We start from the raw sequence: 27,263 nt of genomic DNA, 5'->3' as shown, positions 1-27,263 counted from the left end.
GGGGAGAATGGTTCTGTGTATATGTATGTCTGAGTCCCTTCACTGTTCACCAGAAACTATCACAACACCGTTAAACGGCTATAACCCAACACAAAATTAAAAGTTCAAAATATAAAGACGTTAGGACAGAGGAAAAAAAGGCTAATTGAAAGAGCTAAAGATAACTTGATCAGCACTAGTTGTGTTATTATATTCGAACTCTTTTAAATGTGCTCTTCAATCTTGTAAAAGCCTTCTTAGGAATGTAAGCCTTTGAGGAATAGGAGTCACGTATTCACTGATACTTGACGCCCAAAATCTGTTTTCTTTACAGTGATGGTCAGACACTAGAAGTCTTTTGAAACCCAGTTTCTTGGTAGCCCAGATAACATCCAGTTGTATCATACAAAACATTCAGATACATTATCATTTTAATATCATTTTAATCTTCACCATAACCTCATGAGACAATTAGGACAGATATCAGTCTCCTTTTGTAGATGAGAAAATGATAGGTTTTATTGTTGAAATCAAGCCCTAAAAAAGGGGGGGGGGCAGAACTGGTATTTGAAATGAGGCCTGGAACAATGGCACCTAATGGGTACTCAGTAGATATTTATTTAATGCGGGAAGGAAGGAAGGAACAAACGTTCTCTGATTCCCAGCTCACCTCACCGTGTCCACTGCACAATTGATCCTCGAAGCCCGCTGAGAATCCAGAATAGGCAAAACGCCTGTCCTTGCTCCACTGAGCCACCAGTTAGTCCATTCAACCAAGCCAGCATTTGTTTTAATGTATTGGGTGCGGCATTGACCCAGTCTCTGTCATAAGAGAAGTTAAAATTAATTCCCATCTTGAAATTTCCCCCTTTGATGCTAAGATCATTGGGGAAATAACTGGTGAAGCTCTTTGGCGAGAGCCTCCTCACAGGAGAGCTGTGCATCAAAAATCCTGGTCCCCAGGTCTGTGGTAGAGTGAGGAAGGAACTTCAGAAAGGCCGCCCGGCGCGACCTGAAAGGCGTTATCGCCAGGGCCTTCTAGGAGAAGGTGGAGTTCTGCAGTATACAGTAGGGTCTACGCTGACCAAAACTGGGGATCTTCAATGGTTCTGCTGATTGCGGATCTCTGAAACTAGAGTATTAAGGAACCATGAAGCATCTCTTCCTCCACCTTTGGCGTACTCCTCTCGAGAGTCTACGGTCACTGAACTACCTGCTACGTTCCAAGTCCCTCGCTGGAAGCTGAGAGGACAAAAGGAAAGAGGAAGACATTTGCACGGAATTTCCGTCCCCCTCCCCCGGGGGGGGGGAGGTGATGCACACAGTCAAGACTGCTGGTTACCAAGAGCTAAACCGGAGCCCAGTGTGTGTTGGACGAAACAAACCAAAGCCCGGCGACCGGCCACTGAAGATGGGGTGGAGGGCCGTTACGGAGCGTCGTAGGCTTTTCTCGGCTTCGCTCGGGTTGCTGGTTCAGTTCCAAGGACCTGACTGGCGTGCTAGAAGCCTGGGGAGACCCAGGTCCTTTCCATCTTTGAAACTGGCGCGCTAACCGTAGACGTGGTGAAGACTCGCTCAGCTTCAGTCTTCCGGAGCCAGGGCCTGGAGGCGGGGCGGAGGAGGGGCGGAGGGGCGGGGCTGATGGCTGGGGGGCGGGGCCAGAGCGGGGGCCGGCCCGAGGTGACGTAGGGCGGGCCGAGACGCGCGGAGGCGGCGGCGGTACCTCCTCCTGCTGCTGCTGCTGCTGCTGCTGCTGCTGCGCCCCATCCCCCAGCGGCCGGCCGGTTCCAGCCCGCACCCCGCGTCGGTGCCCGCGCCCCCTCCCCCGGCCCCGCCATGGGCCTCACCGTGTCCGCGCTCTTTTCGCGGATCTTCGGGAAGAAGCAGATGCGGATCCTTATGGGTGAGGCAGACCAAGCTCGCGGCCCGGATGCGAGCGCCGGCCCCTGCGCAGCCCTGTCGCCCCCGCGTCCCTCCAGCCCCCGCTCACCCGTGTCGCCGACCCCGAGTCACCCACGTCCTAACCCCCCGGGGGGCACTACTCTCGGGTGGATCGTGGTCTGCAGCACCGCCCCCGGGGCCTGACACCCGGAGCTGCGGGCCTGGGTGGGGTGAAGCTCCCTGCGCCCCAGCCCGGCTGGTTAGAAGGGAGGATTCCCCGCCCTTGAAGACGACTTTTAAAAGGTGCGCTCGGCGTTTCTCTTGCACCTCTTTCCCCTCAGTCCTCCGCCGCCCCTCGCCCACTCTGGGGGCAGGAGTTGGCGCTCCCCACCCCGACTGCCCTCAAGGCCCCGAAGGTAGATAACACCGCGCACCTGGAGGCGCCCGGGCTCTCCGCCCCCGTCAGCATCGGTTGTCTTGGCCTCTCCCCTTCCCTGGGCTCTAGGGGGCTCCCTCGCTCTCATCTCCATCCCTGTGCCCCTCTCCGTTGCAGTTGGCTTGGATGCGGCTGGAAAGACCACAATCCTATACAAACTGAAGTTGGGGGAGATAGTCACCACCATTCCCACCATAGGTGAGTTCAGAGGCGAGGCCGGGAGGAGCGGGAGCGCGGCGGCGTCCCTTCCGAGGATCTGCTGCGTATTCTGCCCCAGGCCTTTATCTGCGGGGAACTGATCCTGACATCGAATCCTGCTACCTGAGAAGTGGGTCAGGGTATCTCTAACGGGATGGATGAGACCTAGCGCCGCCCGGCCTGTGGACTCTCTCGGGCCTCTTGGGGTTCTTTTCCCTAGGGCCTCAATCGTTGCCTTGTGGTTTTGTGTCCCTCCTGAATCCACTTAGTGTTAATGAGTTCCTTCCTTTCAGGACTTTTGCCTCATATGTTGTACAATTATCTGCAGGCTTCAATGTGGAAACAGTGGAATACAAGAACATCTGTTTCACAGTCTGGGACGTGGGAGGCCAGGACAAGATTCGGCCTCTGTGGCGGCACTACTTCCAGAACACTCAGGTTGGGGCTACCCCACCCCCAGGGGAAGAGGTGTTAGGGTTAGGAAGGCTGAGGTGTTGGCCCTGAGCCAGGAAAAAACCCTTACAGCCTCTCATCCTCATTTGTAGGCGAGCCTCTCCTCATCCTTCAGATTGCCCTTATACTTCTGAGACTTAGCCAGCCACCTTCCGCTTCTCCTTAGAAGCAGAGTTCTGAATCCAAGCTGCCTGATTTAGGTCTCATCACATGTCTTTCCCTGTTGCCTTGCATTTCTTTTTGCTAGACCGCTTGCCTGAGGGCAAAGGCTGCATCCGTTGTAGGATGGCTCCAGTTTGTGCTAGGGTATCTGCAGATCGTTATGGAATGAGCAGGCTTACTAGATGAGCAGGCTTTAGACACAAATAAAGACAGCTGAAAAGCAAAAGGTCCAGAGGAGGCTGTGTGTGTCCCAGACTTGGGAGATAGCTCCTCCTCCCTGTCTTCCTTTGCACCCAGGGCCTCATCTTTGTGGTGGACAGTAATGATCGAGAGCGGGTCCAAGAATCTGCTGACGAACTCCAGAAGATGGTGAGCACCCAGAGCGCTGGGGAAGAGAAGTCTTTGTGCCAATGTGAGAGTCAGAAGGTGCCTCAAGGGCCGCGAACGTACCTCTCTCTTTGTGGGCACAGTCACTAGAAGTAACTCACCCTGTTTTGAATCGCCGTCAGGTAGAAAGTATAAGACTGACTTTTCCCTTGAATTTTCTCTCCTGTCTTCACAGCTGAGTCTGAGAAGTTAAGTGGGGAGGGGGGAGTTATACCAGGTGGAGGGAAACATCCTCTTACATTCTTGTTTTGCCATTTGGAAATGTCATCTTGACTAGGGCAGGTAGTCTAATTAGAAAAAGACCCTTGCAGGACTTAAGGCCAACATGGCCTTAAGCAGTTGGTAACTCTCTGTCTTGTGTTCAGTAGATGACACAGTATTCTGTTTTTCCCACAAATATGCTAGAAGGTAGAAGGTGGGAGGGGGCTCCCTGCACAGCTGCGTCCCACCCACCTCCTTCACCTCCCCCAGCTGCAGGAGGACGAACTGCGGGATGCGGTGCTGCTGGTGTTTGCCAACAAGCAGGACATGCCCAACGCCATGCCTGTGAGCGAGCTGACTGACAAGCTGGGGCTACAGCACTTGCGAAGCCGCACGGTGAGGGCCCGCTTGGCCCCAGGAAACCCCAGGCCTGGCAGGAAACAAAGGCATCTCCTTTTTTTTCCCTGCTGCTGATCTCTTTCTTTCCCCCTCCCCACAGTGGTATGTCCAGGCCACCTGTGCCACCCAGGGCACAGGCTTGTACGACGGGCTGGACTGGCTGTCCCACGAGCTGTCAAAGCGCTAGCCAACCAGGGGCCGGCCCCTGCTGCCCAGAAGCTCCCGCGTGCATCATCCCGGGAGGACCAGACTCCCGGACTCCTCAGGCAGTGCCCTTCCCTCCCAGCTCCTCCTCCCCCGCAGACACAGGCCACTGCTCCTGCCTGCATGTTCTCTCTCTCTTGGGAGCCTGGAGCCTCGCTCTCTGGGCATGGAGGGATCTGATCTCCTGCCCGCTGGGACCTGTGGAAAGGGGTTTCCAGGGCCAAGGCCCCTTCTTCCAGAAGAGGAGCAGGGATCTGGGTTTAGTTTTTTTTCTTCCATTTCGGGTGTACCCTTTGGGCCAGGTGGGGAGGGGAGGTGAGGGCTCCGGGTGGTGCTATGATGTGGCACTGGATATTGAGTAATAAATTTGCTGTGGTTTGTACTCCGTGTTGTTTGTAGACTACAAGTGGGGGGCTGGGTTACTGGCTGCAAAGATAATATGGTCGTCGCGGAGGCAGGGCTCAAAGCTGCTAGGGCTTCCCTGGTGGCTCAGTGCTAAAGAATCCACCTGCCAATGCAGGAGACACAGGTTCAATCCCTGGATCGGGAAGATCCCCTGGAGGGAGGACATGGCAACCCACTCCAGTTTTCTTGCCTGTGAAATCCCATGGACAGAGGAGTCTGGCGGGCTGCAGGCCATGGGGTCTCAAGAGTTGAACACGACTGAGAGACTAAACGACAATAGCAAAGCGGCTAAGGCTGCCAAGCCAACCCCTTACCCCAAGCACACACACTCAACCTTACCCTCATATAGCTCAGCTTCTCCCTCCTTACTCTCAAGACTAGAAGTATTTAGGGCCTCCAGTGGAGGAAATTCCATTCCTTCACCAATTCCAAGGGGCCTTTGCTGTGGGTAACAGGCTCTACCTTCATGGGTTCGTAAACCACCTGACTCCCATTTCCCATCCACCTCCCAGCTACTTAGAGCAGTGGTTCTTAATGACTATGCACACTGAAACTTGAGGTAGGAGGAATATTAAGAATAAGGGCCCTGAGGCACACTTCTGAAAATGATTCTTCAGGACTGGTCTGAGACCCAAGAATCTGCATCTCTAAAACTAACCAGGTGATTCTGTCACTCAGTGTCTATTGGCCTTATTTTATAAAACCTTGGTAGGACTTCCCTGGTGGCTCAGATGGTAAAGAATCCACCTGCAATGCAGGAGGCCTGGGTCTATCCCTGGGTCAGGATCGAGTGACTAAATGCAGGCAGGGTCTGGGGAGGGCTTCCCAGGTGGCGCTAGTGGTAAAGAACCCACCTGCCAGTGCAGGAGATGTAAAAGATATGGATTCCATCCCTGGGTTGGGAAGATCCCCTCAAGGAGGGCTTAGCAACCCACTCCAGTATTCTTGCCTGGAGAATCCCCATGGACAGAGGAGCCTGGTGGGCTATAGTCCATAGGGTCGCAAAGAGTCAGTCAGGACTAAAGTGACTTAGCATGCACACAGGGCATGGGGATTATAGTCCCTTACTGTGCACCACTGCGCTCTTTCTACCTGGGGAGACTCCACCTACAGGGAACAGGAAGATATGGGTATAGGATCAAGTGTGTAGAGTATTCTCCAAGTGTGGTTCACTCTGCCTTTTTCCCTTTGCATTCCAGCAAAGCTCGACAAACCCACCATCACCACCACTGTTTCTTTTGACCTTTCTCCCTTATTTCATGTTGCTGGTTTCTCCAGGGGCTAGACTGGTTTTCTCCATGAGCTTTGGAGGCAGTGGGTTCTGGAGGCTCTTGGCCAGTGGAGACTGGTGAGGGAGGGGCTGGTATCTTTAGGGGTGACCTGGCTGGCTGCCAGCAGCAACACCCTTGGGGACTGAGGAGGGTGCCCTGGGCCATTCTCCGTACCCTGCCCCCAAGCCAGCCCTTTCTGATAAGCATGAGTAATCTGACCCTTGATGAGTATCTAGGGTTTCCTTACACTCACTGAAAAGTATCTCCTGAGACCATTCGGCCTCATCCACCCAAGAGCCGTAAAAGTTAATAGATCTTTCTTGGATATCTTGAATTCTAAAAACACTTGCGCCCCAAGGGAGCCAGGAATCCACTTCCTAGAAAGGAAAGAGGTTGATTTCTACCCTGTGATTAAAATGAGGCACACAAGTGAAGAGGGGAGAGACTTGCCTGAAATCACACGTGGTCGCTGGCCCAGGCTGAGTTCTGATTCTCAGACTGAGCTACCTTGATGCCTGGAGGGATGTGGGGAGGCGAGTGCCAGAGGCTCTGGACCCACTTCCTCTGGATTGATGCTGCTGGGCAGTGCCCTTTCCCCTCTATGGTGGGACAAGGCACAGCCCCCACAGTCACAATGCTCCCGGGTCACAGAGGCGCTGGGCCCTGGTCCAGCCTCTGCCTGGAAGTTTACTCTGGAAACATCTTCCGGTGGGTACTAAGGGCCTGATTCCAGGCCCTATGGCCTGTGGAACCTCACCACTGGGGGGAAGGCTGGGCCGGACTGAGTCATCACCTGTGGGGCTGGCCCCATGGAGGAGGTGGAGTGGACGCCAAGACAACCCAGGGCCGAGGACCTAAGGGTTGGGCTCATCAGCTGGGCAGGATCCTACCTCACTTATGAACCATATAAGAATACGGTGACAGCTACGGCAAAAGGCTTGGGCCGGAGACAGGTAACAGAGCAAACCTGCACTGGAACCCTTTTTCCTGGTAGCCACGCTGTATGAGTGTGTGTGTGTGTATGTGTGTGTGTGTGTGTCTCTGTGTGTCTGTCTGTGTGTGCGCGTGTGGATATGTTTTCAACCTACTCACTTTTCTAGGCTCTGCCATTGAGAAGGCAAGCCAGGCTTTTGCTCACAGGCCTCCATTGCGTCATCTCCCTGTCTCTAAACCTGTCCCACATGGTGAAGCCTCAGCCCTGGCTTTGCTAACCTTGTCTTGCTCTGGCTGCTCCCCATCCTCTATCCCAGCACAGAAGGGTTGTGTTATCACCAAAAGGAGAGGAGGAGAGCCCAAGCTAGAAGGCAGGATTGCAGGTGTCCGGGGAGGTTGGACCAGTGGAGTTACTGCAAGTTCTACATCTTGGCTGTAATTTGAGAATGGGGTACTCTAGAAGCCATTGGAGAGTTGGTCTTTATTTTACAGAGTGCTGTAGGCACCTCTGGGATGGTGCTAGAGAGAGAGGCAGTAACACGTTCCTCTTGCTTGTAACAAAGCTGATCACAGCTGAAACAGACAATTGCATCTCGACTGTCTGTGCTCCCATCCTTATCCCCGGACCCCATGGCCTGCCTGTCAGAAGTCTTGCTTTTCTCCTGCCGTGTTGGAAAAGTGGTTCTGGTGGGTGGATGTGTTGGCTGATTGTGCTGTCCAGAGGAAATAGTGAGAAAAGAGAGAAGAAAGACTTAACCCAAAGCTTTTATTGGAAAATTAGGTATTTAAGGAAGTGATCAAGGAAGAGAGAAGGAGTTTTACCTTCCATTACCTGGAGGAGGTGGTTACCTACAGTGTCTCTTGGGATCTTGAGAAGCCCTTTGGCTCCAGTGGTGGAAGTACCCTGAGATCCTTTGATTACCGCTGAACATGAGAGTAGAAGAGAGGACAGTTAGGAGGCCTATGTAGAGGGAATGTAGTTGATCTCAGTGAAGGTCCTGGAGCGATGCCAGGGGTGATGGATAGAGGGCTCCTCAGTCTAGCCTTTTTGCAGGACTAATTTCCCTCTTCTCCCTCCCGATGCCTCCAGACCTGGGAGATCCTAGTGAGCAATGAGCATGAAACACAGGCTGTGGTACGACTAAGAAGCTTGCAGGGTCTCTACCTTCTGTGCGAGGCAGATGGTTCTCTGTGCTACGGGCGGCCAAGGACAAGCCATCATGGGTGCTTCCTCATCCGTTTCCACCGCAATGGCCAATGGACCCTCCAGTGCATCATCAGTGGTCGCTACCTGGAATCTGATGGCGAGGATGTTTTCTGTACCTCCCGGGTCCTCTCAGCTTACCACATGTGGACCCCCCGGCCAGCCCTGCATGTCCACGTGATCCTCTTCAGCCCCCTCAACCACTGCTATGCCCGGGCTGACCCTACCATGGGCCGAGTCTGGGTAGATGCACCAATTCCCTGTCTGGAGGAATGCGGCTTCCTGTTGCACTTCCAAGATGGATGCTACCACCTGGAGACCTCTGCACACACCTTCTTGTCCCACTTAGACCGGCTGGTCTCCCAACCCTCAACGCAGACAGCTTTTCACATGCAAGTGCGTCCTGGAGGGCTTGTGGCGCTGAGCGATGGGGAGGGAGGCATGCTGTATCCACAGGGCACACGCCTGCTCCTGAGCCTGGGCTCCAATCCCCATGGAGGCGAGGAGTGGTTCATCCTACAGCGCTGCCCAACATGGGTTAGCCTCACGTCCAAGGCTCGGAAGTTCCTCTCCGTCATCTACGGCAAGTGCTGGGTCTAACAGCCACAGGGGGAGGGAGGGCTGGTTGCTTAAAAGAGGAAAATTTGTTTGGGATCAGAGAGGATTTTTGAACCTGGTGATTAAGGAAGATCCTGAGGTCCCCAGAGGATCTCTGATGCCATGGAGATGGGCTATAAAGTAGGGTCACAGACTTGCAAGAAAAGTGGCCCGAGTCTTCTCCAGGCTACTATGGGCCAAGATGAGAAAGGCTGAGGAGGGAAAGCAGAGGGAATGCCAGTTATCCAGTGTGGAGGAGGGGCTGAGACTGAGACTGGGGCCAGACTCAGGCTTCTTTTGACATCTTCTTCCTCTGTAGACGTGGAGGTGTGTGCTGCCTCTGAGCACATAAGCCCAATGTCGTTGTTCCAGTTTGAATGTGACAACGAGACCCCCACCTTGCAGCTTCGTTCAGCCAATGGCTGCTACCTAGCCCAGGTGAGACCTTGACTTTCTGGACAAGAGAACCCTTAAGCCCTGAAATCTCCCTCTATGGACTCGCTTTTTCCTTCTTCAGGACAAATGATCTGATGATGAGATGAAGTATGGAGGTCCTTGTCAATAAACTCTTATTTTCATCCAGTGGGCACACTTTCATCCAAACAGGCCTCTTTTAAAAAAAGAAAATTTAAAAACACTTTATTGAGGCATGACTTACACACAATAAAATGCTCACATTTTAAGTGTACGATTCAATAAGTTTTGACAAATATATACAATCATGCTGCAACCATGTCACAAGTTAGAAAATATTTCTGTCATCACAGAAATTCCCCTGTGGCCCTTCCCACTACCACCAATATGCATTCTGTCACTATAGATTAGATGTGCTTGCTCTTGAGTTTCATATAAATGGAATCATACAGTATCGCAGCATATATGCTTCTTTCACTCAGGATAATGTTTTTGAAATTTGTCCATGATGTCACATGTATCAGTAGTTTGTTCCTTTTTATTGATGGATTGTATTCCATAACACTAATCACAAACACAAATGTAATTCACTTATACCTTCACTTATTGATGAATACTTGACTTATTTCTAGTTTGGGCCATTGTAAACAAAGTTACTATGGACACTCATGTACAAGCCTTTTTGTGGGCCTGTGCTTTTCAGTTATCTTAGGCAAATAGGTAGGAGTGGAATTATTGGGTCATGTGATAAATGTGTATTTAACTTCTCAAGAAAATTTCAAGCAGTTTTCTAAAGTCATTGTACTGCTTTACGTTCTCACCAGTAATGTGTGAGAGTTCTAATTGCTCCATCTCACTAACACTAGGTCTTACCTGTCTTTTTAACTTCAGCCACTCTAAAATTAAATGTGTAATGCCTATTTTATTGTGGCTTTAATTTGGATTTCCCTTATAATTAATAAATTTGAGCATCTTTTCATGTGCCTATTGGTCCTTTGTAGATCTTCTCTGATGGGTGTCTGATCTTTTGCCTGTTTGTTATTGTGTTGCTTGTCTTTTTATTGAGTTGTCAGAGTTTTGGTGTGTTCTAAAATAAAGTCCTTTGTCAGATTTATGCATTGCAAACGTTTTCTCACAGTCTATGACTGACCTTTTCATTTGATTAATAGTGTGTTTCGAGCACCAATTTTTAATTTTGATGAAGTCCAATTTCTCCATTTTATAAGTGGTTAGTGCCTTTTTTTTTTTTTTGGCCCCAGGAAATCACTGCTTACCTCAAAGTCACAAAGAATTTCTCCTGTGTTTTCTTCTAGATGTTTTATAGGTTGACTTTCACTTTTATGTCTATGATCCACTTTGAAATGATTTTGGAGTCTAGGCCAAAGTTCATTTCTCTCCATATGGACACAGCACAGACTGGAGAAGTGGGAGAGCTGAGCTCACAACATGTTTTCCAAAAAGCATCTGAAGGCATAAGCATACCCTGAGAGAATTAAAAAAAAAAAGAGAGAGAGAGCTAGAGGGTGGAATATGGGAAGGAGAGTCTAAGAATAAAACTTACAAGAAAAAAGTTGAGAGTCTGAGTCCTTGCTTCCCTTCTCTGTTCCATATTCTCCTCAGAGACGCCATAGGGCAGTGATGGCTGATGGGCACCCAGTGGAGTGTGAAACCTTCTTTCGTATGCACTGGAATTGTGGCAGGATCCTCCTGCAGTCTCCCAATGGACGCTTCCTGGGCATCGCAGCCAATGGCCTGCTGATGGCCAGTGCCACCGTTCCAGGTAGGCAAAGCAGCCCCTGCCAGGTTAGTCCAAGTCAGAGTTGCTTTCAGAGGGAGCTTGGCAGAAGCTATGGTAGAAAGTTATGGTTATGGTAGAAAGACCACCACGGTTGGGGGCAGAAGATTCAGGTCTGTATCACCTGCTGTATCACCAACTCAAAGGACATGAATTTGAGCAAACTCTGGGAGATAGTGAAGGACAGGGGAACCTGGTGTGCTGCAGTCCATGGGGTCGCAGAGTCAGATCCACTTAGCAACTGAACAACAGCCTGCTGAGTCACTGACTTTTCATCATCACTTGGGTAACCCCCTTATCTGAGGTTCAGTTTCATTGTCTCTATCATCAGTGGAGGTGATAGCCAACCTGTCTGCCTCAGAGGTTTCCATGAAGATTCAATAATTCACTCATCTCAAAGGAAAGAAGAATATTAAAATGTCTTGGCCTCCATGCTGTAATGAGTGCTTTCATAAACATTTCACCAGCACCTAGCGTGAGCCCTGGCACATGATAACTGTTCACTAAATATTAGGATATTGATGATACCCTTTTGCCATCAGGGCCCGTCTCCCTGCTTCCATCTGGGAAAGCATCTAGAGACAGCCCATCCAAATAACTTCTTCCTGCTTCTTTCAGGCCCAAATGAGGAATTTGGGATTCGATTAGCCAACCGCCCCTTCCTCGCCTTGCGGGGTCGGTATGGGTATGTGGGTACCTCATCAGAACACGACCTCCTGCAGTGCAATATGGATCAGCCAGATTGCATTCACCTGCTGCCCTGCCGCCAGGGCATCTACCACTTCCAAGGTGAGTAGCTCTACTTCCTCACCCCTGGCTTCATGATCTAGCCCAGCCTTAGCCTCAACTAAGACTTCAGGGACTGCCACTCAGGGCCCACTTTTCATAGGAGAAAAAACAGAGTTTTTGTTTGCTCTTACACTGCAAGTCTCCTGGAGTGGGTGGACAGAACAGAAACCTGCCCTCCTATGTTCCCAGAGAGGGACCTGCCAAGACAGGCAGGGTAGGGCAGTCCGGGAGGGGTGGTGGGCCTCCTGGGAGCCCCCTCAGAGGCTGTACTGAGAGAGACCCCCCAACTCCAGAATGGCCCACCAATCTGAGCTCTTCCCTCCCCAGCACAGGGTGGATCCTTCTGGTCAATAACATCCTTCGGCACCTTTCGGCCTTGGGGAAAGTTCGCCCTCAACTTCTGTATCGAGCTTCAGGGCAGCAACTTGCTCACGGTGCTGGCACCCAATGGCTTTTACATGCGATCCGACCGAAGTGGTACCCTGTTGGCAGACAGCGAAGACATTACCAAAGAGTGTATTTGGGAATTTTAGGTAAGGACCCAGGGGTCTGGGAGCAGAAGCTGATGAGGAGCAGCAGAAGAAGGGAGGAGGGTGCGGAGGCATGTGAGAGCAAGACCAATATGCACCCCAGGCTGGCATCTGTCCCATGGCTGGATCCACTCCCAACCTTTATTCCAAATCCGTGCCTTTTCTCATGGGGCTTCTAGACCTAGACTTGCTGGAGAGAGGAGGAGTCAGATCTAGGCTTCTCACTATCACATCACACTGACTCTTGTGCTTGCAAGTCAGACTTCAGGGGACAGGATGAGGGGGTACTTGTATATCTGTCTCTCTTCATTAACAGGCAGAGTTTTTCCCCCTTTGTAGGGAAGACTGGTAACTTTGAAGGGTATCCTTTCCATCCTAGGTACGTTCTACCCCTACACCTCAGATCCTTGGGGGTACTAATGGCACCCAGATTTATCTGCAGCCTCATCCTTCTCCTGAAGTCTAACCTCATCTCTTTCCAACTTTCTGACTGACAGTTGACTTGACTTCATCCTGCCATCTCCTCCAAATGAGCCTCCTCACCCTCCCCTTCAAAGGTGATCCTTCCTGCCTTCCCCATGGCCATAGAGGGCACCACCATCCTCTCAAACACTCAGGCTCAAGACTCAGCGCCATCTCTGCTTCCTCCCTTGTGTTCCCTTCACCAAACCCTGAAAACTCCAGTATTTCCTTGGCAGAGCCTCTTGAGTGCTTCAGTTCAGTCGCTCAGTCGTGTCCGACTCTTTGCGACCCCATGGACCACAGCACGCCAGGCTTCCCTGTCCATCACCAACTCCCGGAGTTTACCGAAACTCATGTCCATCGAGTCAGTGATGCCATCCAGCCATCTCATCCTCTGTCATTCCCTTCTCCTCCTGCCCCCAATCCCTCCCAGCATCAGGGTCTCTTCCAATGAGTCAGCTCTTCGCATGAGGCTGCCAAAGTATTGGAGTTTCAGCTTCAGCATGAATCCTTCCAATGAACACCCAGGACTGATCTCCTTTAGGATGGACTGGTTGGATCTCCTTGCAGTCCAAGGGCCTCTCAAGAGTCTTCTCCAACATCATAGTTCAAAAGCATCAATTCTTTGGTGCTCAGCTTTCTTCACAGTCCAACTCTCACATCTGTACATGACCACAGGAAAAGCCATAGCCTTGACTAGACGGACCTTTGTTGGCAAAGTAATGTCTCTGCTTTTTAATATGCTGTCTAGGTTGGTCCTAGCTTGCTCCTTAGTAATTACCATAATTACTGGCACAATTGTCTGGCAGGCTTTCCACCAAGAGCCTGCAGTGCAACAAGGGCTCCCCAGCCACCAGGCCCATCCCTACCTGATCTCCTCTCCACTGTAAGTCTACTTTTCTAAGCTGATGCCTCCATTCCATCTTTCCCTGTTCATAACTCTTCAGGGTACCTCATTCCTCTTAGCCCTGCCCCTTCACAATCATCCTCTCTTTCCTGGCTTAGGAAGTCAGGAAGATGTTGTAGAAAGAGATTCAGTTTTGATATTATATAGACCTGGAACCAAAACTAGCAAGGCATGGTCCTTACTAGCTTTGTAACCCCAAGGAAATTGCTCCAACATTTCTAGACCTTGGTTTCCTTATCTGTAAAATGGAAATAATGTCTGTTTCATAGGGTGATATGAGGGGTCAGTGACTGTATGCCTCTAGATAGAGATCCCCATATTCATTCACTCTTTTCCTTCATCTTCTGTTGATTTTCTACATAAACCCTTTAATTGTGGCAAACGGGAAAACAAAAGGAAATCCCACTAAGTCGTTTCCTTATGTATTCCATGAAGGATTTGGATTGCACTAGATTTCTCTTTCCAGGCCTGACATTCTAGTAGACATTTCATCAAAGAGGTTAAGAGATCATTTCTGGACTCAGAGCTGGGTTCTAATTTGATGCTTATTAGCAAAACTGGTTGTTTGACCTTGGGCCAATGAACCTCTCAAAGTCTGTTTCTTGTAGGTGAAATGGAATATAGTGTGACTCTCGTGGGATTATTATGTTACATGAGCTGATGACAGTGAAATGCTTAGTAAACAGCTTGGCACCTTGCACACCCTCATGCCATCAGATGTCTTCCTCAAGTCAGTTTGAATTCTTAGGAAGTCTAACCTGTTGGTTGTAGTCTCCCTGTGAATTCTGATGGTATTTTGCACCATTCATTGGATTTTTCTAAATCACTTCTACTGCTCTTTCCTATAAACTAACCTCTTCTCCGTCCCCGTGGCACTTCCTCAAGATAGGAACAAATGACTTTATCTTCTGTCTTCCCACTGGGTCTCACCAGGTTTTTTCCTAAATGCTAGAAATTAGCAAGTGACCAACTGAAGGTTTCTATTTCCTCTTTCCTCCCCAGGTCAACAGGATGCCACCTATGGAAATCTAAATCTTCCAGGAGAAACTACTACACTAAACCAAACAAGAACCCCAGAGTCAAGATCCATGAGAAGAATATCTGTAACACAACTTTTCCTACCCAGTTTAGCAAAACACCTGTTTCGAGCAACAATACATCACAAACGGCCACCCCCAAGACCCTGGTGTGCATCTGACTTGAGAGTAGAGGTGTGAATGTGGGTGGCAACTGAGACTCCAGGTCACTTCAAGTGGTGTCCAGAAGAGGGGAAACCAAATGGTAACCTATTCTTCCACTGATTCTCCCCGTCCCCTCCAGAATCCCTAGACTTTTCCCAGAGGTCCCATGAGGAATAAGCCTCGCCCTGAAGGATTCACAATCCAGATATGACTAGATGTCCTTTTGGCTTACGACAATGGAAGGATTATTAATCCTATAGGCACAAGGTAGTTGTAATGACAGCCTATGCATATATAGCCCACTGTCCCTCCATAGCTTACCGACCATACCACCTTATCATTTCCTTTTGATCCAGTCAGTAGGACGCAACAGGTATTTTCTCCATCACTGCCCACCGTTTACAGGGAGCTGAAGTGATTTGCCTACGACTGGGAGAAGGCGATGGCACCCCACTCCAGTACTCTTGCCTGGAAAATCCCATGGATGGAGGAGCGTGGTAGGCTGCAGTCCATGGGGTCGCTAAGGGTCGGACACGACTGAGCATTTCACTTTCGCTTTTCACTTTCATGCATTGGAAAAGGAAATGGCAACCCACTCCAGTGTGCTTGCCTGGATAATCCCAGGGGCAGGGGAGCCTGGTGGGCTGCCGTCTATGGGGTCGCACAGAGTCGGATATGAAGGAAGCGACTTAGCAGCTGTAGCACCAGCAGAGACCTCTGATGCAATTCTTCAATTAGAGTAGACCCTGATGCCCATGACTCTTTCCATCAAAACAGAGCTTCCAAAATGGGTGTCTTTCTTGTACTGTCTTCATAACATTGGCCCTTAGTGGCATACCATCTGCCCCATTAATGCCTTTCTTGACATAGGCTCTTAAGTACCTTTATTTAGAAAGGGATATTTTAATCACTATCATAAAATGGAAGACCAGAATCACTTGCCATGAGCAGAAATGAAGTGAGAGTTGCTCAGTCGTGTCCAACTCTTTGTGACCCCATGACTTTACAGTCCGTGGAATTCTCCAGGCCAGAATACTGGAGTGGGTAGCCTTTCCCTTCTCCAGGGGATCTTCCCAACCCAGGGATTGAACCCAGGTCTCCCACATTGCAGGCAGATTCTTTACCAGCTGAGCCACAAGGAAAGTCCAAGAATACTGGAGTGGGTAGACTATCCCTTCTCCAGTGGATCTTCCCAACCCAGGAATCAAACCAGGGTCTCCTGCATTGCAGGTGGATTCTTTACCAACTGAGCTATCAGGGAAGCCATGAGTAGAAAGTGACCATAAAAATGAATATACTGAAGACAAAAAAAAAAAGAATATAATGAAACCAAAGTGATGCCATAAATTTTAGTCATATTTCCCTTCCTTGACCAAGGTTCAGAGCCTGAAGCTCCCTTTCCGTCTGTTAAAAAAAAAAACAAACAAACAGATTAACAAGTGTTACAGAGTGGCTACAGAATAGAACCAAAATGAAAATTTTCTCTTTGATGCAATCAGAATTGAAAGGGAGTGGAAAAGGGAATAATCTTTGCTCATTGCTGACTCAATATTATATAAAGCAGCATCCAGACAACTTCTCAAACACTTTCAAAGCCTGAGCCCTACTGCATCATCCCACAACTAGGCCCTGGCTTTTAAGTTTATTGAGAAGAGAAGCTGAAACCAGAAGCTGAGAGAGTTTCTGCTTGGGTAGAGGAAAGTGATGTCAAGTTTCCGTAAGTATGTTTTTCCTCAAGAAATATGAAAGAATTTTGTAAACATTTTAATGCAATAAGAGAAGGTTGCAAACGCTAAGGACCAGGGCATCTCCTTTCCTAGACAATGTTAAGAATAGGCCAGAGATGTGATGTGGAATCGGAGAAGGCAATGGCACCCCACTCTAGTACTCTTGCCTGGAAAATCCCATGGATGGAGGAGCCTGGTAGGCTGCAGTCCATGGGGTCGCTAAGGGTCGGACACGACTGAACGACTTCACATTCACTTTTCACTTTCATGCACTGGAGAAGGAAATGGCAACCCACTCCAGTGTTCTTGCCTGGAGAATCCCAGGGACAGGGGAGCCTGGTGGGCTGCCGTCTATGGGGTCACACAGAGTCAGACACGACTGAAGCGACTTAGCAGCAGCAGCAGTGGTGTGGAATAGTCTTCAGAGATAAGACCTTGGGAGTCATTTAATGCAGAATCTCTTCTTCAGCCTTCCCTGAATACATATAGTCAGACATACAGGAATGTATGTGCCCAGGGACACATGCACGTGCATGCGCACATGTGTGTGCGTGCTCGCGCGCGCACTCACACACACACACACACACACACACACACACAGATGTGTGTGCACGCTTTTATGCTCCCCACAAGTTGCCATCCTCAGCTTGAATGTGCTCAGCCATGTGGCTTCAGCTTCCAGCTGCTTCCATTGCTAAGGTCAGTTTGGTCACTGAAGTGAATGGCACAGTCTCAGTCCCCCAACAAAACCTTGGCCATTTCCCTGGGCCATCTGTCCAGTGGGGCCCCAGGTTGAGAGCAGAGAAGCAGGGCAGAGGCAGGTCATGCTCTGTTATCCTTGGAATTTCATGGTAGAGCTGTGCTGTCACATGGAGCTCTCTGTGCTGATGGAAATGTTCTATAATGCTTATTGTCCAACACAGTAGCCACAGGCACATGTGACTACTTCCTAGGTGATTTAGTGGGTAAAGAATCTGCCTGCTAATGCAGGAGATGCAGAAGACTCAGGTTCAGTCCCTGGGTCCAGAAGATCCCCTGGAGTAGGGCATGGCAACCCGCTCCAGTGTTCTTGCCTGGAGAATCCCATGGACAGAGGAGACTGGTGGGCTACAGTCCATAGGGTTGCAAAGAGTCGGATACAACAGAAGTGACTAAGCACACACACAGTGTGAGTGAGGAGCTGAATTCTTCATTTTGTTTCATTTTAATCACTTTACTAGCCACATGTGGTTGGTGGCTACTTTTACTGGCAGCACAGCTCTAGAGTATTTGATGATAAAGAGACTTATTGAAGGATAACTTCTGGACCAGTACCTTTGCAGATGGGAGTAAATAAACTCTGTCCTGACCCTCACTTTGCACCATCATCATTCCATCCCCATCTCTTCAAAAAGGAAAGAATTTGGAGAGATGAGCCCACCCCTCACTCCAAATATCCCCTCCATCACGTTCCTCCGTGTCCCTCTCTTTTCTTACATCCCTAGGTTTCCCAGGAGGAGCCTGGAGATTTCTCTCTCTAGGAAGACAAAATTGAGATGATTTGGAACTTTCAGAAAAGAAGAAGCAAGCAAACATGCCCCAGGAGCACATATAAAGGGAGAAGCAGAATATAAAAAGGGGCATTTCCTCTCTGTTTGCCGCTGTGCAGAAAATACATATGCAATTAAGGAGTTCATATGTCTCTTAGATTAAGGAATTATTAGACATTTTCTTAGATGTGGTCACTGTGTTGTAGTTATGTAAGAAAACTTCCCTTATTTTTTGGAGATGCATGCTGGAGGACTCAGGGGTGACTGGCCATGAGGTGCTATCAGTATCTGTACGTGTGCATACGTGTGGGTATATGAGCACAAAAACACCAAGGCAGATACATATACATACATGTGCAGATACATGCATGCATACATACAGAGATTCGATAGATTGGATGGATAGACAGTAGCTAGATACATAGCATGTAAACACATAAATATATTAGATGATAGCTAGCTAGATACACATTTTCATAGATATTTAGACAGACAGAGGGCGAACTGTTTATAATTGTTAAATGCAGGGATGGGATTATGAATACTCACTTTAAAAACATGATGGACAACAGAACTACTGCCAATTTTAAAAATGTTTTTATTACTGCCAACTGGAAGCCTCGTAAGGCCAATGTGACATGTGGGTAAGCACAGCCTCTCCACTCAGGTGACGCACAAGAGGGGCAAGGTCCACAGACGAGGAGGAGACACAGGAAGGAGGAGGGGCCGTGCTTTGCTTGGACAGGTGGGGTCATATCCCCCCCACCACATCTCCTTTCCATACTGAGCCTCCTTCCTCATCCCAGACCTCACAGTGGGGAGCCAGGCCACTGCAAGGCCTGACGGGCACCAAGACTGGTGATGGGGGCAGAGGAAGGAAGGGCAAGGATGGCAAAGCAGGACGGAGCCCAGGAAGCTCAGCTGTGGGGGGCAGGTAGCCTGCAGGGATGAAGAGAGGTTGAGATTGGGCTTGCTGGTGGCACCCCAGCCCTCCAAGTCACTGTTGGGGAGAGAGGCAGATGTTGGCTCTTTACCCTGGATATATACACTCAGATCCCAATCCCGCCCCGTCTTCCTGCTACAGCCGTCAATGGTAGTATACACTCAGGGGTGTTAGTCTCCCCAACTCTGTGGGCCATGCAAGGAATTAGGAAAGCTGTATTGAGGTTCCCCTGATAAACCTGACTGGAGATCGGGCCTTCCGATGAGTCAAGGAGTTGGTTTGCCCTCCCCACACCCTGCAGGAGCGCAGCCTGGCAAGGATTCTTACCCCAGCAGGACTGGAGACAGGCTTGTGGTGGGGTGTCACTCAGACACCCCTCTGATGCTGTCCCCCAGCGCAGTGGATAGTAGGGACCCAGGGATTCCAGGGTAGGTAGGACTGCCTTGGACACACTGCCGGGGGACTGCTTGGAAAGCAAGAGGAAGCCCTCAGCTGCCAGCGACGCCTCCTGTTTAGCACGGCCAGGACCCCTGCCCCCAGGCTGTATCTTGAACAACTTCAGGGGGCGCCATTCACACAGTAGACTGTGAGGATGGCGCTTCCTGGAAGCGTGCACTGTGGGGGCCCAGGGCATCATGAATTCTAGCTCAGGCCTCCACTGGGAATGGGAGGAGCAGTGACCCCTTCGGCCTTCCCGATTCACAAACTCCCCCTCCTCCTGGATACCTGTGCAGAGAAGATTCCTGGGGAGGCACTTGGTACAGTCAGACCCCGGGAACCACCTACAAGGTAAGGGAGAATCCACTCAGCAGGAGGAACAAGGGTCTGTGGAGCAGGGGATGGTGGTGAGAGGCAGGGGAAGTTTTAGGAAAGGCAACGACTTCTGGCAGGGGTGGGAGGGGGTTGATGCTACAGCCCTAAACTGCCTCCTCTCCAACGCAGGATCTTAAAAGACTGGGGAAGAAGGATTAATTCCTAGGGATGATAAATCTGGGGCTGTGCAACCCTGAAGAGCAAGGATTGTGTGTGTCCAGCATCCAGTACAAGATCTGATGCGTGGGATGTGCCAAGTAAATGTTCGGTGGATGGATAGATGGCAGGAAAGATAGGTGGATGGATGGATGGATGGAAGGATAGGTGGGTGAATGGATGGAGGGAAGGAAGGGAAAGGTGAGTGGATGGATGGATAGATGGATGAATGGAAGGGAAGGAAGGAAGGGAAATGTGAATGGATGGAAGGAATGAAAGGGAAGAAGGAAGGAAGGAAGAGAAAGGTGAGTGGATGGATGAGTAGATGCATGGGCTGAGAAATCACCTGGAAACTGCATCTCCCACTTGAGCTTCTCTTGTCGGCGCCATTTGGCCCTTCGGTTGGAAAACCAGATCTGAGGGAGGGCAGAACCATGCAGCTGACTGTGCGCTCCAGGGCCCAGCACCTACCGTTCTCACCCACATGTTCCTGACCTGGACTCAGAGAGCAGACCCTTCCCCAGACCCAACCTCCCCGCTTCCTGCTCTGGCCTTTGCTCTCTGACCTCTTCCTCAGCACCAAGGCGTGGAGAGGGAGGATGGGGAGAGCAATCAGCAGCAGGGGAACATGGAGGAGCTTGTCTCATTTCTACTCCAAACGAGCTGGTCTCCACCTTCCCACCGCCTTCTCTACCGCAGCCCAAAGCCTGCCTGGCCCAGACTCTCTACGCTTGGGGCCTGTGCACGCTGTGCAGCAGGGCTCACTCACCCTCACCGTGTCCTCGGGCAGAGAGGTGGCTGCAGCCAGTTTCCCACGGGCCACTGAATCAGGATACTGCCCACGCTGGAATTCTGCAGAGATGGAGGCTCACACGGCAAGGGCACAGGGAGAGGAGCAAGGCCTGCTTCCCCCTCAGCAGCAGCCCCCCAACTCCCACCCTTCCTAGGACAACCCTGAACTGCCCTCCTCCTGGAGGCAGGGCCATCTGCAGCCTCCAGCGCTCAGCCATGGCCTATAGGCCTCCAGGTCCTCACCTCTGTGGCCCCCATCCACCCAGCCCCGGCACCTTTCTCCAGCGCCTCGGCTTGACCTGGGGAAAAGATTGTCCGATTCCGGTGGCCAGTTCCTGGGTGGGGACCCCGGGGAGCCTCAGAGTCACAGTGGGGAGTTCGAGGAATTGGACCCAGACCAGCTGCAAAGGGAGACAGGAGCTGGAGCAGGTTTGCGACAGCGATTCCTCCGGGGCTGTGGGGCCGGGGCAGTGTGGCTATAGAGAGGAGCTGCACTGCTGGGACATCCACCGGTACTTGGGGGTTGCTGCAGGGGCACTGGGTGAGGGGCACACTCCATACCATGGGGGCGCATGCTTAGTATTTGGAGGGAGACAGCTGCAAGGTTTGGTCCAGGCTTGTGTGACCAGACCACATCAAAAGTGGTCTGAGAGGCTGTGATCGAGGCAGAGGGAAGATGTGGAAGCCCCAGTCCTGCCTCCTCCTCAACAGATCCTGTGAACCTGGGGCCTAGGGAGCTGGTCTCCGTTCCAGGACCTGCCAACACCTAGCTAGTGATCTTGGGTAAGTCGCTTCCCTTCCTCTGAGCCTCCATCCTCTCCTGCCAGGAGAGAATAAGACCCCCTGCCAGGCCCTCTCGGTTGTCTTGTGGTGAGGGTGATGCAAGAAAGAACAAGAAAGGAACGTGGGAACTGTTAGATGCTTACTTGTGGCTCTGATCATCCCTGGAGGCAGCTCCAAGACCCACCTGGCAACCTGAGATGTATCCAGGGCGGTCTCTGGTCCTCCTGCAATGCCCGCAGGACTCGGTTGATAGAGGAGACCTGAGGACGTGTGGTGTTGAGTAGGAAGATGGTACACAGAGCCAGGGGTGCTTCCTAAGGATGTTTCCCCAACATTCTCTCTCTTTCTCTCTCTCTGTCCCAGCCAACACCTTACTTCCAAGGGCAGCCTCCTCTCACTCCCCATACTTTCTTCATCTCACCTGTCTCACCACTTTTCAGAAGAGAAACTTCTGGGTCAGAAGAGAGCCCAGGAGCCCCGCCCCCAGCCTGGGAGGCCCCACTGCAAAGTAAGAAGGAATCTACTTCTGCCTCCCCAGACAGCCTGTCTGCAGCTCCACTTCCGGTTCTGGGGAGGGGAGAGCACTTACACTGGGAGTCTTGTCCTGGGTGCAAAGCCCCTCTACACAGAGCTGGCGTTGGATCTCCCAGGCGAAGAGGGCCGGGCACTCCCCCTTGAGCTGGGCGATTCGTGCCACCACCGGCGGCGTGGCCAAGCGTGGCTTGCTTCCTCCAATCCCCTTGGGCTCCAAGACACCTGTGCGATAGTAACGGCCTAGGATCTTGCTCACACAGCCATTAGATACCTGCATCAGGTGAGAGGCAGAGACAGGTAAGGCCTAATGGCCAGAGGAGGAGTGTCCCTGGGACAGAGGAAGCTATAAGGCCACAGAGTGGAGTCCAGCCCCACCTTCAGAAGTCTGAAGCTCCCTATCCCAGCCCTCAGGGGAGCAGCCCAAGCCCAAAGGCCCTCCCAGTCTGCACCAGCTCCGGACTTGCCTTAAAGGGGCTCCTCTCCCCGCTTCTTGTCCCCATCACTGCGTGAAGGGCCCAGCATCCTACCTTGAGGCTCCGGGAGATGTCACAGGGCCGCATCCCACTGATGGCCAGTTGCACAATCTGTTGCCGGGTATCCAGGGGCAGGGGCCGACCATTCACAAAGAGCCCCCCTAGCTGGTTCACGCTGCTGATCCCTGGGTGGGAGAAAGAGGCATCCAACCCGGCAGCTCCCCTCTCTCCAGTCCACCTGTGGCCAGGATGACCCTCCTGGGAGAGGGTTACCCCTCCAGCCTGCCTTCCCACCATAGAGAAAATCCTCTCCCCAGGGGATGGCCCCTCTTCTGCTCACAGGGTCCCCCAAACATGCCACTTTCTCTGGGAGCTGGCTCATGAGTGAATCTTTGCTCCTTGGCCATAGGCACTGGCCCTACCGAGCTTACGGACACAGGGTGGAACAGAGAGACTGTCTGGACTGAGCTCCCTTAGAACGCTGGCCAAGGGCACAGGAAACCACGTGGATGGAAGCAGAACCTTGAGCCATTTCTTCCCTCCTTTTGCTACCTGTCCTTCCAGCTTCTCTTGGTCATCTTACCATCTTGCGGCATGCTCCAGGCTGAGCCTCCTCTCAAAGGACAGGCACTGGGAAGACTGGGGAGGGGAGTTTCTCCTGGGAGGTCCTTCTTTGTTCTTGGGGCTGAGCCTACAATAATCCAGGGTTCTTTGGGTGGAATCTCTCGCTTGGAATGATCTTGGGATGGGGTTTTGTGATAGAGGATAAGGTTTATAAAGTTTGCCAGTAGATTGGTTACAAAGATTCAAATTCGTTTTACTAAACCTTTGAATTAAAACATCACAGAGCTAGGGGACTTCCCTGACAGTCCAGTGGTTAAGACTCAGCACTTCTGGTGCAGGGTATGCAGGTTGAATCCCTGGTCAAGGAGCTAAGATCCCTCAAAAGTCTTATCAGCCCCCAGCAGGTGATACACTTGGGGCAAGGGTCCCGCCTCCTAAGCTCAGGAGGTTCTGCCCAGCCAGGAAGAGCACCAGGGACCACAGATCCCCATCACCCTGGTCCAGGGCTGGGAACCACATTCAAGGCTCTGCCTGCAGTGTCATGCAGGTTATGTTCTCCAAACCACCAGCCAGAAAGCTTCCTTCAGAGCACCTTATAGGAGGGTCTTGCTCTGTGTTTTATGCTCCCCAGGAAGGTCTGTGGAGATACCAGGGCTCGTCTCTACCCCCAGGCATTGTAGCTCAGGCCCCACCCCCTGGAAGTAGAGATGAGCAAGCCTGAAGTCTCCCAGAAGACACCTCTCTTGACACCTTCTAACCCACTGGGGTTATTATTTCCTGTTAACTCTGGAGAGTTCTAGATCTCATACTCTCAGAGGTCAGCTCTCCAAGGCCAGACACTCATTCCTTCAATTACCATTTACTGAAGGGATGTCGAAGGAAGGGAGGGAGAAGCAGAAAAGGGCTGTCTCTGAGCTGCATAGATGCCAAGGTGAGCATGAGAGAGTCTTTGGGCAGCTAGGGACACAGGTCATGAACCACCATGTCTGTCTTGCTTTTAACGGCTAGACGTGGCAGTTGAAGCCACCTCCTTTCATGCCTGGACCCCCGGCAGGTCTGGGGGTCACCCCAGAGAATAGCTTATGCTTCGATCTTTCCTGTAATAACCACACCATCTCGACTTAGTTAACTAATCTGCAATTATTTACTGAACATGGTATTAATTATGAGTACACAGCTGGTTGCTCAGGATGAAGGGAGTAAAATGGAAAAGGACAAGGCTTTTGCTCTCCAAGAGATCACAGAGCAGCCAGGAAGAGGAGACTAGTGCTGGGGAGAAAACAATGAACTCAGGAGGGACTTGAGAAACTCAGGAACTGAAACAGCTTTTACTCACTCATCTCTAGACAGAGAGAGACACATTCCCCTACCAGCTCTCATCTTTCCAGAGAGTCAGGAAGGCAGGCAGAGGTTTCTCCAGAAAGAAAACTGAGGGACAAATTGGGGTTCTCACAAATAAGAGGCTACCCAGGGAGTGAAGTTCAGGGAAGTGTAGAAGCCAGTCCCTCCTCAGAAGCTGAAATTTCCAGCTTCTAATCCTGAGGCTCTCTTTCTCTGCCTCCACCCCTGCCACCACAAAAACAATGGAGAGAAGAAAGTCAATCTGGGGAGTTAAAGGGCTGTGTCAAAAGCTCAGAAAATCAGCCAAGCCCTGACTCCTTGAGAGGACTCTGTCCTCCCCTCAGTGACTAGAGCTCAAGAGGAGCTGTGGGGGCTCAAGTTCAATATCCAAACCTGAAATCCCCCCAACTCGAAATAGTAACCCATTCCCAGTCACTGCACCACACATTTCCAACATTCATATTGACTTTTCTGAGGAGACAACCGGTCCTCACAAGATGGGAGAGCAGGAGAAGGGGCTGAAGGGGCAGGAAGGAGGTAGCTGCAGAGACAGAGGAGGAGAGAGGTTGGCTTGGCCGCACAAAGACATGGAGCCAGCCTGGGAGGCAGAACAGACAATGAGCCGGAGGTGAGCTACCTGTGTGGAGGCACTGAGGTGAGAGCTTCGACGCTTCAGGAGTCTCAGGCTCCTGATCTGGGCTCCTGAGACCCCTGCAGTCTCCAGGGAGGGTGCTGGTCTGGTCCTGATAACAGCCTCCTCTCTGTTTCTGCTTCAGTCCCGCCAGGGGGTCCAGAGCTACAGAGAGCCCGGTGATCAGGAGCAGAGGGCAGCCTTCTGGGAGCAGCCAGTGATGTCACAGGCCATGAGCAGAGGAGAGAGGAGGAGGGAGGTGTGCATGGGGCTGACTGACGCCGGCCCTGACTCAGGGCGAACCACAGCCAATGACCCACTGTGTCCTTCCACTGGAAGTCCTCGGAGCCCATGTTGCCCCCACCTGCCAGCCTGAAGCAGGGCCAGAGCCAGTCTCACCCAGGGCGCCCAGCCCCTGAGCACACCCACTCAGGGGCCAGCACTCCTGAAGTGAATGAGGAATAAGGAAGATGGGGGAATTTCAGACTGTGTCTCCAAGTCTTCAGGTGCTCAGAAGCCCAAACGTGACTTCCAGAACCACGGACACAGCCTCCCACCCAGAATTCACTTTTGGGTTCTGGGTCAACTCCTGAGTCCTGTGTTGGTTGAAAAGATAAATGGGTACATAGACCAACACCTAAATACTGGCCAAGTTGGCCCATGAATCTCTCAGAGAATGAGGTATGTATAGAAAAGAGTGTCACATGGCACCAGTTCTTCCGGAGTGTCCTAACCAAACCTCCAACTGGCTCCTTGACTGAGGTGATGCCCAGGATGAGTCTTGCTTAGGAACTGGGGGACCCTGGGATTCAGAAGACTGTCAACAGGGTTGATGGAGGGAATAAGCCTCTGAGGGGAGCTAGGTTGCAGGTGGGGTATCTATCCATTTCTAGATTTATCAGGCTCCATTCCACTAAGGATACGGTGGTTTTAGGCTCTAAGTTATGAATGACACTCCTGTTCCCACCGTGGACACCACAGGGTACCCGGATCTTTGTTGGGGTGGAAGGCCCAGCAGCTGGAAAGAAGACAAAGCCCCCAGCGCATGGAAGCTCTGTTGCCACCTCCAGCATGGGCAGATCTCTTGTGAAGGAGGCAGCATGGAAAGCTCTTTGGGTCCATCCCATACTTTGGATTCTGAGAGACTCTCAGAAGTCAGGCTGAAAGTAATCAGGGTGTGGAGATCTAAGACTAGGTTTCATTGGTAAATGCTTTGGTTTTGGGGGGACAAGGGCATGGATATCATGGTTGATCCTAGGGTTGGGAACTCATTCTCAAGACAGAGCCAAATGTATCACAAAAGTGGGTTTTCTCCCTTACCCTGCTACTTACTCCCCTCCTTTTCCAGCCTCCTCAGGCTAGTCCAGAGCCCTGGGCAGACTGCAGCAGGTAGTTTCAGCACCAGGGGCAGGACAGCACATGCCCCAGTGGCTGTAGAGCCAATTCACTCCCAGGGCAGCTGGGACTGTTAGTCCCAATGCTCAGCCATGCCTGGGTGAGAGGAGGTCCTGAGGAAGGCATGTGGTACCCTGATCTTAGTCCTCTTTTCCTGCCTCATCTCTTCCCCTTTATTTGCCCCTGCATCTGGGGACCAAAGGCTCCATGTTCGGACCCACTATTCCCATGGACAGCTGTGTGAGGGTGGAGATAGGGGTATCAGGGGGAGCAGGGACAAGACCTGGCAGATGGTGGAGGCAGTGATTTCCCCCATAAACTACCCTCTCCCCCCGCCTTTACAACACACTCTTGGGTCTGAATAAACAGAGGCTTTCGACCCAGAGGTGGTGGGGGGAGGGAAAAGAGAGGAAGGGGAGCCTAGCCAGCCCAAAGGCTCAGCCACTCAGCCCTCTGCCCAAAGCGCCAGACTGTTTGAGGAGCAAATATCTGCCTTCACTGTCTGACTCTCTCCGCTGCCCCCACCGGGCTTGGGGCTAATTGTCCCTCATTAGCTGGGCCCAAGCCCCAGGCTGCTGCCAGCCCCCGCCATCTGCTCACAATTATACATTAACTCAGAGGTCTTGCCACCCGCCAGCCCGACTGTGCGCCCCTCTTCAGGCCAGCCGTGGCCACTCCTGATTGTCCCTCACCCTGTTATAGAGCCCGAACCACTGGCTTCTACTGCCCTCGGGGGCCCCTGGTATAAAGCCCTGAAGCTGTGGGAAAAGACCAGTCCTCAGGTGAAGCGGCTG

At 51.4% G+C, this 27,263-nt stretch overlaps 3 protein-coding genes across 4 annotated transcripts; 2 read left to right on the top strand and 1 right to left on the bottom strand.

Moving 5' to 3' along the window:
- The first annotated feature begins 1,662 nt into the window (after positions 1-1,662).
- On the top strand, positions 1,663-4,682 carry ARF5 (ARF GTPase 5). 2 transcript variants are annotated; one of them, XM_070368773.1, is made up of 6 exons: positions 1,663-1,882; positions 2,414-2,494; positions 2,823-2,932; positions 3,407-3,521; positions 3,968-4,093; positions 4,197-4,682. In XM_070368773.1, exons 1-5 carry the CDS (start codon positions 1,816-1,818, stop codon positions 4,057-4,059), a joined length of 465 nt encoding a protein of 154 aa, XP_070224874.1. In that variant the 5' UTR covers positions 1,663-1,815; the 3' UTR covers positions 4,060-4,093; positions 4,197-4,682. The 2 variants fall into 2 exon arrangements, with proteins under 2 accessions (XP_070224874.1, XP_070224873.1); XM_070368772.1 differs by having other exon boundaries at positions 1,667-1,882; positions 3,407-3,478.
- A 2,103-nt stretch (positions 4,683-6,785) lies between these two features.
- Positions 6,786-12,241, top strand: FSCN3 (fascin actin-bundling protein 3). The gene is made up of 6 exons (XM_014477543.2): positions 6,786-6,929; positions 8,000-8,696; positions 9,030-9,148; positions 10,745-10,904; positions 11,538-11,708; positions 12,036-12,241. The coding sequence occupies exons 1-6, from the start codon at positions 6,786-6,788 to the stop codon at positions 12,239-12,241; spliced, it is 1,497 nt and encodes a 498-aa protein (XP_014333029.1).
- Positions 12,242-18,853: 6,612 nt separating this feature from the next.
- PAX4 (paired box 4) lies at positions 18,854-25,427 on the bottom strand. The gene is given in 12 exon segments (XM_070368843.1): positions 18,854-18,910; positions 18,912-18,978; positions 19,311-19,453; positions 19,714-19,769; positions 20,303-20,372; positions 20,726-20,808; positions 21,024-21,149; positions 21,716-21,791; positions 22,121-22,336; positions 22,593-22,723; positions 25,081-25,239; positions 25,355-25,427. Coding segments are annotated over 12 exon segments (1,257 nt in total).
- Positions 25,428-27,263: the final 1,836 nt, after the last annotated feature.

This window comes from Bos mutus, chromosome 4, assembly GCF_027580195.1.
Source record: "Bos mutus isolate GX-2022 chromosome 4, NWIPB_WYAK_1.1, whole genome shotgun sequence".
NCBI classification, from domain to species: Eukaryota; Metazoa; Chordata; class Mammalia; order Artiodactyla; family Bovidae; genus Bos; species Bos mutus.
Note: the sequence above shows the minus strand (reverse complement) of the source record. Positions and strands in the feature narration are given on the sequence as shown.

Bases quoted from the DNA above. Each gene is read 5' to 3' on its own strand.
- ARF5 (XM_070368772.1), top strand. From the start codon at position 1,816: ATGGGCCTCACCGTGTCCGCGCTCTTTTCGCGGATCTTCGGGAAGAAG. The intron at 2,495-2,822 runs GTGAGTTCAGAG...AATTATCTGCAG, and splicing joins CACCACCATTCCCACCATAG to GCTTCAATGTGGAAACAGTG. The intron at 4,094-4,196 runs GTGAGGGCCCGC...CCCTCCCCACAG, and splicing joins AGCACTTGCGAAGCCGCACG to TGGTATGTCCAGGCCACCTG.
- FSCN3 (XM_014477543.2), top strand. From the start codon at position 6,786: ATGGAGGAGGTGGAGTGGACGCCAAGACAACCCAGGGCCGAGGACCTA. The intron at 8,697-9,029 runs GCAAGTGCTGGG...CTTCCTCTGTAG, and splicing joins GTTCCTCTCCGTCATCTACG to ACGTGGAGGTGTGTGCTGCC. The intron at 9,149-10,744 runs GTGAGACCTTGA...TATTCTCCTCAG, and splicing joins ATGGCTGCTACCTAGCCCAG to AGACGCCATAGGGCAGTGAT.